General features: G+C 37.4%; 1 protein-coding gene across 1 annotated transcript in view; it reads right to left on the bottom strand.

Annotated features, from left to right (window-relative positions):
- Positions 1-263: 263 nt before the first annotated feature.
- LOC122828251 (paired box protein Pax-7-like) overlaps positions 264-11,355 on the bottom strand; it is a 16,096-nt gene continuing 5,004 nt past the window's right edge. Inside the window, exons 2-5 of the mRNA XM_044111690.1 lie at positions 10,651-10,914; positions 8,841-9,031; positions 8,128-8,389; positions 264-2,596 (exon numbers count right to left, since the gene is read on the bottom strand). Of these exons, the coding sequence (XP_043967625.1) occupies positions 2,481-2,596; positions 8,128-8,389; positions 8,841-9,031; positions 10,651-10,914 (833 nt within the window). The 3' untranslated portion in view covers positions 264-2,480. The remainder of the gene's footprint in view (positions 2,597-8,127; positions 8,390-8,840; positions 9,032-10,650; positions 10,915-11,355) is intronic.

Genomic DNA, 11,355 nt, shown 5'->3' with positions numbered 1-11,355 from the left:
GGGGCATTGCAAATCTTCTAGATCAATTTCTGTCTTGAACACTGATTGCAAGTTATTGAAATTTGTAACAAGATTAGAAGCTTTTCTTCCCAATCTGATGAAATTCACAGAGTTTTCATAGAAGGCGGTCAAATACAAGATAATCAACGTACATTATACATCATAAATGAAGTTAAAACCAAAATATTCCCACATTATTAGTTGGCTTGTGGTAGTCAGTTTTAATGTCACTTGTAAGTAGTACCCCACCATCAAGTTTTATTTTACTAGGGTTGATGACAGTCTGTGTAATTTTAAAATGCAAAAATAAAAAGCAATTAAAAAAAAAGAGAAATAAACTTTACTGGAAAAATTCATGACTGTGAAAGACAAATAGAAGCAGGCAGATTTTCACAAAGGTAAAAAACAAAATATACAAAATCACAAACTGGACACTAATACAAATTGGTATTTGCAGTCTTCCATTTATTTTTTTCTCGCTTCATTAAAAGTCATTACTCAAGTCAAAAGTAAAAAAAAAAAAAAATAACAGATGTGGTATTTTGAAAACTATATAAATGCATTCATCACACTTACCTAATGTGGTGGTTGGAAGTGATTTTTTTTTTAAACCAGACTTGACTCGTCTTGGACCCAGTTTGCGACTTTAAACCTGGACAAACTCATTCAAATAACTTAGCTTTGTCAGGAACAAGCAGGTGTGTAATCCTTCACATACTCAGAGATTTGAGCTTCTTTACCATTTCAGTCAAAGCTGAACCTCCTCTCATGTTCCTCTGTCGGATTCTCAATGGTCTTATAAACACTAATTAATGTGCATCCAAAACCTTAATGGACTGTCAGTAACAGTAACTATCGATATTTGATCTCCTACAGTTCAGCCTGTGTATGTCAGTAATGAATCTTTAGATGGGACTTTTTAATTACTGCCAGCGTCTCTCCATAATGGTGTAAAACACAAAATACATGTAAAATGTGTCAATTTATACATCCTTTTTTTCTGCAGACGCCTGTCACTCTAACTTGTACACTGATGTTGACCTCTCTCTACGTCATACTGTCTGTAACCCCTGACTCAGTAAGTATTTTAGACCAGTTGCTAGGTGCAACCTGGTTACAACAGGAACTGAGGTGAGAGCAAAATGAATTAGCTGGAGGCAGGAAATGAGCAACAATAGTTCTTATTTTGTAGAAAATGATAAAATAAAATACAGTTTAACCACAACGATAAGAGTAATGACAAGCTGGCATGTCAAAATCAAAACCTGAGTCCTACAGAGCTCAGTATTTCATTTTGTCTTTTCAGTCGTTTATCAAGTCAAAATGTGTTTTTCAGTTCAGTTCTTTTCTCTCCGTTCAGTGGTTCGTATCGTTACCACATGGACCTTCCAGGAATCCGATCCAGCTAAACATAAAATGAATAAAATAAAACACAATCTAACCATGATGAGGTATCAATATGGATAGAGCAACAGACAGCCACACGGTTTCTCCATGCCGTGCTCCCATCAACAAGACAACTCAAAGTTTATGCAGCGTGTCCACAGGCTGCCGCTTCCTCTTTCAAAGTGCAGAGAGAATTCAGAGTTAAAGTTAGAAAGAAAAGTTCACAGTTCCTCTTCAAACCAGAAACAAAGATACAAAGAGAGGATTACACTTAAAACAAAAGCTTTTTCAAACTAGGAGTGCAAGTGCATTTAAATAAATAAAAGGGGGGGAAAAGGAACGTTTTCTCTGGAATACATCTCTTTATTGTCAGAATTTAAATCCATTTGGACAAAACCTGTATTATTTGTTTTTGCTATCATTCAAATATTAAATAAATTAGAGATTCTTTTAAAGAGATTAATTTTAGTATACAGTACATTTAGAGATGGTTCTTGCTAATGACCGCACAAACTTAAGAAATAAAACATTTAAATAATAAAAACAAATCTTTAATCACATAATAGAAATACTGGCACAGAATTTGAAATTTCTTCACATTTAACATATACGTGAAGCAAATGAATATTAATGTTACTCATTTTGATTCCACTGAGTTTGCTTAATGGTTAAGGTGTGCGACTTAAGAGAAAGATGAATAAACTCTGGAATAACTCCAGCTCACTGTCTCTTTCCTTCCTGCTGTTATTTCATGTGAATGTTGGTCACTATGTCCCAAAAGAATAGCATGTTTTCAAAACAATCACAGTTTGCAACATTTACATTTCCCTAAAAGACCAAACTAGACAAACATGTCCATTTAATACAAATGTAGAACAGTGGAGCTGCATTGGTGAACCACCACGGAGAGTCTAAACTCTCCAAATCAAGTACCAAACATTTACTGGAAGAGATATTTCAAGAGGTGTTGTGGCTCTTCGTCTGCAGGAAAAAACAACACTGGCATTGGCGGGAAACCTCCGTGTGACTTTTGTGTTGCAGCAGGAGTCGTAGGGGCTGCTGGTGGTTAGGTTTGCTGCCGTTTGTTTAAAGTACTAGTAGGCCTGGCCGGTACTGACATGCAGCATTCCCAGCACAGCTGAGTGATTGGTCAGCTTCATCTTGTGCTGACTGAAGAGGCTAATGTTCTTTGCCAAGTAATCCACAGCAGCTGGGAACAGACAGGTGACAAAATAGAAAATTAAAAGACAAATTATTTTCAAATTTTACTTTAAGTTTAATTGATCATAAATCAAACAGAGCTGCAAAAAGCCAGTGTACTGAGAAAGTTCAGGTGAAAAAAGAAAACAATAACAGGACAGAGGTGGAATGAGTTGCAGCTCCTGAATTGTGTTTCTTTGACTGACATGTAGTGCAGAACGCTGCATGTTTATTTCTGGATTTGTCAAGACCAAACTCCTGAACTACCCTTGTGAAAAATAAATAGATCAAACATTAGAATACTTGAAGCCAGACTAATCCCCAGTTTACTTCAAGTGTGTAAACGATTATTTGACTTAAAACATGTTATTTTGAAGCGACTATATTTGTACTTGATATATTTTAGTTGTAATGAAATTTTTGAAAATCACAGTTTGAAGTGAATCAAGTGCACTATTGTGCATTAAACTGGAACAATTAAAGTTTTCTTTGTACACTTTAATAATATGGCTGTTTATGTTTTATTTACATGCTTGATGAGTAAAAATTAAGTGTACTAGTTTGAGAAAGAATTACATTTAAATTGTATTTTGAATGTATTCCAAATTCACACACCTTACACTTTTGAAATCCTAGTATTGAGGCGACTATGTGCTCTGTTATACTTTGGTTTCTTATAATTAGTAAGGAAGTGAAGTTTTTAGTAACTGATCCTTTATTACTTTGTGCATTACATGCTTCAGTACACACTGCAGTACTGCAGTAAATATATTAAATACTGAAGGTTGTATTATTGTGTATTAATATATTAATACACTGAAGGTTGAACGGCCTACTCAACATGTTCTCCAGGTGAAAAAAATTACTTTTGTATTAAATATAGTCACATAGTCAAGAGTACATAGGCAATTTACTAACACAGAGTTGTACTAACTGTCAATATTAAAAGTTTACAGACAATATGCTAATAAGGAGTAGCATATTGTCTGTACAGGTATATATCTATAAATATCTAGATACTCTCCAGAGTATCTAGATATTTATAGATACTCTGATGAGTATCTATAAATATGTGCACTTTAGAGGAAATATGAAAAATATTTCACCAAATACAAATTAAAAATATTGTTTTAATTCAATGTCACAGGATTTCAGTATTAGTTCAGACAAACTGACATTTCTCCTTAAAACAGTGAGCATCAATGACAGAACATTCCCATTCACCACACCACTGCACTTTACAGAAAACTACAAAAAAGAACAATAGAGCAATTGGACAGAGAACGCACTTGTATGTGAAAAAGTGCAGAAAAAAAGTATAATTTACAATTTAATGACGTTGTGGACTCGCTATGTATGTTGCTTCAAAAGAACTGATGATGATTGGGGCCGGATGCCTGGGGTGAAAAAACATTTCAGATTGTCTCCTTTGTCTGCGGGAGAAGTAGAAAAACAGTCAGTGATATAAAATCAGTTGATGCATTAACTTAAAGTATGGTTTATCAGTTTAGAGATTTAAGGGGGACAAACTCCCTTAAAAGCTTTCCATTCATGCATTAGCTAACACAAATATCCTTACAGGGTAGTGAGGAGGACTGGTGTCCATCTCCAGCAGTCAACTGGTGAGAGGCGGGTTCACCCTGAACAGGTCACCAGTCCATTGCAGGGTAAAAGCTAGCAATGAATGGAATGTATGAAAGAGAAATGATAGATTAACAAGGGAAATAAATACTGTCCAGTAATTTTTTTAATCAAATCATGTTTATTAAGTACTTAGTGGCGTTGGTAACACACCAGTTTTTGCTGTTAAAAATGTGGCCAGCTGTTCAGTTTAAGGGGAAAACAACAAGCTTTCCACCATGGAGACGATGTGGAGCTTCATCCTCAGAACTGGTTGGTGATCTGGTGGAACCAGAGCCTCTTCTGAGACAGGACAGTCTTTAGGTTTTCTAATTCCTGATCCCTGGCTTCCTCTTTCATCTTCATTTGCTTAGACTGCAAAAATATGTAGAAGATAAAAACACTGATGAACGAGTTATAAGAACAGCCTCACAATATCAAAGTCTCTTTGGCATTCTGAGCTTAATTACAGCCAGACTAAGTTTATGTAGAAAACTAAATTAAGTTGTGATACACAGAACCTCCATGCAGTTGTAACATTAAATAGATTTTTATGATAATAATCATAATGAAAGCTGTGAAATACCTGAAACAAACTTAATTTTGTTTCTATATATACTGCACTGTTTATAATTACAGATGACAATAGAGTTTATTTGAGAAATATTTATTTTAGATGTAAAAACTATACAGAACACTGTGGGCTGTAATGATTTTTATAAATTAAATTAAATATTGTCATGGCTGTCACCATGTTCATTACACTGTAATAGATTCTGGGTAAATGACGTGTCTCATGTCTGATTATGCTAACTCCATCCAGCCCAAACAACAAAGAGTAACATTAAGCCTTTTAGTTTGAACCAGGGCAAGTTGTCATTGATGGCAGTGTAGAAATCACAAGTGGTAATGAAGATGAGGAGGAACAAACGAAGGAAGAGGAAAGAGTTGAAGAAGCTGGTGCTTGTGCTACTGCCAACTTCAGCTTCATAAATAAAATAATGATTGACACGCATTCTGGTCATTCTGTGTGATCCGGTAAGTACTTCTGTAGCTCTGTGTCAGATCCGGTCTTTGGTCCGGTGACACCTTTTAGGGTCTGGTCTTCGCCTGGTTTCAGTTCTGTGGTTTCACATCCAGTACCGATGGCAGTGGCAATAGCTTTGTTATCATTTAACAGCTTCCACTTCTGCCTGTCTCTGGTGTTTCTCCCAGTGTCGTTCGCTCGCCAGCCAGTGGTGAGCTAATGCTAATTGTTGACGCAACATTTGTTTTTTGCTTGCAAGAGTAGCAGCCATCAGTTAGATCATCCTTCATTAATTTTGCTCGTAAAATAACTCAAAGTCTTCTGGAGAGAAATGTTGAGAGCACAAATGTAGGTGTTTTGGAAGTTTTGTTTGACTCTTTCCCACTCCGCTCTTCTTTTTTCAACTTGGAAACAATGCAGACTCATAACTATTTTTTTTAAATTACAGCCAACAGTGATGCAGTATTTCACTGCCTAAATTTAGACCAGTCAAATGCAACAGGATAAGAAAAAACAACGTTTGGAAGTTAGTCTTCCTGTGTTTACTGAACTCTTCTGTTCCTTCCTTTGATCCAACTGTGTCATCAAGCCAGCAGGCATTGTGCAGGTACAAAGTCCCCAATTTCCCCATGAGTCAGAAATATAACAAAAAATATAACAAAAATGTTTTATTAATGTAATTATGTAATTATGTGTTTTTATTTATTACAAACATCACTTCTTTAGTTAATAGGAAAATTACAACATATTTAGCCCAACATGTTCAACTAATTGTGGATTCATTTAAGCAAACTTAACACTTTAACAACCTTCATTTCCTTTGGGTTGTTTTGGTAACCTACATTTTATTTCCATACAGTTGTTGTCTTGCTTTATTGTCCAAATATAATGCATATATATGTATATATAATGAGAAAAACATAAGATAAAACTATAAAATATCACAATGACAACATTTTGTAAATAGAATAAAGCATTTTGTATGCCAAAGATAAATGTTGTCATATTTAGTTTGGCTAACAATGCTTATTGCACTGGGAAAAATGACTTCTTATAGATGTTTTTATTGTCACAGAGACCATATAAGGTCTTCCTGAGCTCAGAGGTTCAAACTGACAAAAAAGGATGGATGCTATCTATTAAGATATTCTTTCCCAGCAGATTGAATCAAGTCATCTAAGATATTCTTTTCCCAGCAGATTGAATCAAGTCATCTGCTGCATTTCCTTAGGTATAAACTTTTTAATCAACATTGAATATTTCATTGAACATACTGTTCAGTGAACAGTAACTAGGATCAGCTGAAATGTATGTGATTGAATTGAAATTATCTTTTGAAGTGCCTTGAGATGACATCTGTTGTCAATTGCCACCAGACTGGCATATATATATATATATATATAAACATAAACTGAATTGGACTGAAATTCCAATCAGCTCAACAGTTACATGTCAACAGGATACCTTTCAAAACAGTATTCAAACAGTAAATTTTTATGAACTGGTTTTGATCTCAATTCCAAGCTAGCATTTCTGCAATCATTTTTAGCACTTTACTCTGACATGTGACCTTTGCTATAAAGAGGTACCAGTAGATGTCAGAGTCCACAGGAGTAAAATAACTGACATGTACAAAAGTGTGCTTATGTGTAAACACATTATATCTCAGAGGCAGGGACTATCTGTTTGCCTCCTCAGAGGATTTAAGGTATAAACCTGGCTGGCAGGAAAAACATTCTCTTAAAGGGTCCCTGTCACTAAGCCCTTCCACAAATCGCCTCCCCCCTTACCACCCATCCCCACCTCCGTTGTCCCAATCCCTCTTCCCTCACACACAAATATTGCCCCCCACCAGCTCTTTAGGTAAATGACATCTTGGCAGATAGTCCTGCCCATGCATGTTTTTTTTTAAACTTCTTAGCAAAGGTGTGATAGTTTTCTTTCTGATCTGGACTGTCAGACGCTGCCTATCTCCTCCCAGACGCCCAAACATGCACAGATCCTATAATATCACCGCCGTCACTCGTCCTGTCTGAGGAGGCATCACCAGCTGAACCTGGGAGGAGCAACGTCAGTAACTGAGTAAATATTTGTTGAGAATTAATACCAGCTATCAGAAAAAAAGAGCTTTCTGAGTGAGCTTAACTGCTTACTGCTTCCTTCAAACATTCCTGTCTTGTTTCAGTACAGTTTAAAACAGTGTTACGTTGTATAGCATGCAAAAGTAGTGTGCTAATATAGTAATTGTTTTAAAGATACTTTATACCAAACCATGAAAATAATACTGGAAAAATTGTGGACTTCTCCACAAGCCGGGGGCTGTTACTGATCCAGAAGTTTAAATATCTTAGCATCATGTTTACAGGTGATGTCAGAAAGACATCACCTTTCTGTTTGCCCACCTGCAGCTGGTTTTCTTGTTGGTACAGTATATTATGAGACAGTTAATCTGTGAATAGTTTGAGCTCCGTCACCTCCTCCCTGAGCTACTATTGGAAGGTTTTACCACTGTCAATCAATCTAGTGTACACTGATCAATAGGCTGATAGTAGAGGAACAACTTTCCAGGAAAACTGTTTATCTGCCCCCACCAGCGACCATGCTAACTAGCCTGAGCATTCACGGCTGACTCCATTGAGGCGAACCAGATGTAGCATAGCAGAGAGAAAGAGGGAGGATCTGAGCAACGCATACACAAAGTGTTTGGCAGCAGCATATTTCAACAGATGACAGCAGGACCATAGAACAAGGCAGAGAACTCAAATCTTTCCATGGATCACCGTTGTCATATTCTATTGTATAGCCACAGCTTAAACACGTAAAAAACACTTTTTAATAAAAGTTGCATAGTGCAGCTTTAAAAGCTTTAACACATGTAATAAAATAACACTCACTCTGACCATACTGACTGTACTGGTAGCTGGCAGCTGTCACAACTGGGTCCATGCTGTAGCTGGTGGTGCCGTATGTTGGGGAGTAAGATTCAGATGAATGAAAGCTCTCCGCCATCTTCACAGAGACCTCAGCTGACTGTTGACTGCCGATGGCCATAATATTGGATAAAGAAGAGTCCAAAGACCTTGGGCGAGGTGACAGGGGGAAGTCATGGTGTGGCTTCGAGGAAACACGGCATGAATTACTCATGATGCTCATAACCTGCAAACAGAGAGAAGAGGTGCTTCAAGATTGTCATCAAACTTTTATATCAAGGTGTAGGAATTATCAAGTGTATTATTACCAAACAATATTACCACTCAGCGAAATACGCAAGGTGAGTGGTGCCTTCAGGTTCATTTTATTTTTGGAATTGGTAAAACAACAAAAGAAAAGTCTTCTTTCCAAGGAAACCCAGCTGATATAGTGTAGGATATGGCCTGGGAGCTCTTACCAAACACAAACACACAGAACAAGATAAGATACAGCCCTATTCCTATTAACCTACTGACCTAAATATCACTGTTTGTGATACTTTAAAAAAACTATTAAAAAATGTCCTTACTATGTTTTTCACCAACAGAGGCCGCCATTTTTTTCAACTGCACAATGCATGCCAGGCCGCAGGCTGAGTGGAGACAGGCTCAGTGTTAGTGATGTCACAAGGTCTTACTTGTTGTGAAAGTCCACTGTTGACGGGATTGCTCTGAGCTGCAGAGCTCAAAAACGAATCAGAATAACTGGAGAACCCATTGCAGTTGGAGGAAAGAGCATAGGCAGGACCGCTGTCTGCATTGGACAAACCGATTTGGTGCACAGTGGATGGAGGAAGTGGTTGTGGACGATGAATCGTGTCGTCATTCTCTGAAAATGATCATACAACAATGTGTGTATGAGCAACAGACGTTATTCGTAAGGCAAAAACATCTATGTAGCTATTTCTCATTCTTAAATAAGGAAAGATTTAAGCGTTCTATCTGGCTTTCTACTTCCACATTGTTAATAAAGAAACACTAGATATATTGCTGGGTTATCCTTTGAAAGAGTTACTCTTTAAATATGGAGTGTGAAGCTGGTAGCAGTGAGTTGTACTGTGCTTTGCTTATACTCCAAATCCAACACTCACTCTCTCCTGGACATGGCTATTGGCTGTCTGAGCTTCTCTGTGCTCTCTTTCATCTTATACAATTATACACTTTAAACTGAGAGCTTTTAGCTGGTCCCTCTCCTAGAAAAAGGAACAAAAGGAGCTAATCATACTTGCCAACTCTCCTGTTTTGACAGAGAAACTACCCTATTTTACCCCTCTGTCCCACCTTGCTCCCGTATTAGTATTTTCCCATAGATTTCCCATATTGTAGTAATTACATGACACATCACTCACCCACTCCCTATTCCTTTTACGGTAGTCTTCTTCACCCACCCACCTCTTCCCCTCTGATGCTGGTCTTCCACCAATGGAGTCTCTAGCCCTCCCACAGCAGCAGCAGACGGATAAATATTTCCCGTATCCTCAAGTCCAAAGCTTGATAGGTATGGAGCTAATGCTAATATTATGTCTACATTTTTAAGCATAGAAAGTCCTCCAGTATTGGTGGTTCTTAGTTTTCTTTGTGAATGCTCTATCTTCTTAAACCCCGTGTCATTCTCATGCCAGGTTCAGCTGGAAGTTTCTTCTTGTCAAAATGGAGTTCTCTGCTGTCGCTACATACATGCTCAGTATGAGGAGTTACAGCAAAGACAACGACTCGATGTAATTGACTGTCCACAGTCTCTACACTATTGCTACATGCTCTTCCAGGAGGACTGAATGCTGCTGGTCAGTGACTCAGTGCAATCTCCTGGGCTTCCTTAGACAGAAAACTCTTTAGCCAGTTAGAATAAGGCAATGATTCTGACTGCATTGTTTTTAAAACTTGCATCAAGTTGGAACTGACTTTGCAGAAGCACAATATATTCAAGCACAGTATATTCAGAGAAAAATCAACTGGAGAGGAGCCTTGCAACTGGAAACTCTGCTCAATGAGGGAAACTACACATCTTTGTTGTACAACAACTTCATGAAAAATCTGTTCTACTCATCATAGATGCTCAGTTAAAATTGAATTTACTTTGTTTATTTTGGCTGAACCTGTTAATAATCCATCCATATGGTCCCAAACGTTTCATTTTGAGTGTTAGCTTAAGACAACCTAATGTCTTTTAATATTTAATGTTGGTTTAATAACACAACAGCACAGATTTCGTACAGCATCAGGACTTCCAAGACAAACCATATGGCTGGGAACCAAGTTCATCCTTTCAATTTGTTGACCCCTTTAAATTATTCAGAATACCGACAGATCGAAATCAGAGCAAAACGATAAAAACCCTAAATGTTCCTTTCACAAATCCTAAGGTAAACAGAGAAAAAAGAATATCAGTGTAGAAAAGAACCGGCCTCTATAGAAAGAACGAATGACGAGATTTGAAGTGTGCTTTACCGTGGGGCAGAGAGGAGTAGCCTGATTCTGAAAGCTGATATGTGGAAAATGTTGACACCCCTGTTGAAGAAAATCCATTGGGCAAGAGGTTGTTGAATGCTGCTAGTTGACTGGCTCCTGCTTGCTTGCGCCACCTGGCTCTGCGATTGCTAAACCACACCTTAAACACAAGAACATTTGACAGACGGAGTGTGTGTTGAATATCTAGTGAACAATGCCTTGTGTCATGACCGTTCCAATCCCACACCAGCTTGAGTTTTCCCGCTTAAGTTACTTTGCTATTATTTACATTTTGAAAGGCTGTTCATGCACATGTTTTACATTGGTTTGTTATATCACTTTTAATCTAAAACTGAGACTTAACGTGTATATTAATCTAAAACCACTTACGCTCTAAACTTTATTCATATCAACCATATGAAACACAGCAGACCAATGTTCTTGTTTACCTCAGCTTGTCCTAAGACTCTGCAGCGAGACTCAAAGTGGAGCAAACAGGAAAAACTCGTGTCAATGCGGTTTTACTGTCTGTTCACGGGCTACCTTGTAATTTTAGAGTTCATTTTAAAATCCTGACTTTACCTTTCAGGGCCCTGGTTGATAAAGAAACTTTCTATATTACTGAATGGCTAAAGCCACATACTCAGGTACTCAAATCAAAGTCAAGGACTCAAGGACTATTACTATAAAACTTGGGGAATCACC

The sequence above is a fragment of the Gambusia affinis genome, linkage group LG01 (assembly GCF_019740435.1).
Source record: "Gambusia affinis linkage group LG01, SWU_Gaff_1.0, whole genome shotgun sequence".
Classification (NCBI taxonomy): domain Eukaryota; kingdom Metazoa; phylum Chordata; class Actinopteri; order Cyprinodontiformes; family Poeciliidae; genus Gambusia; species Gambusia affinis.
The sequence above is the reverse complement of the archived record's forward strand: the minus strand, read 5'-3'. Positions and strand labels throughout refer to the sequence as shown.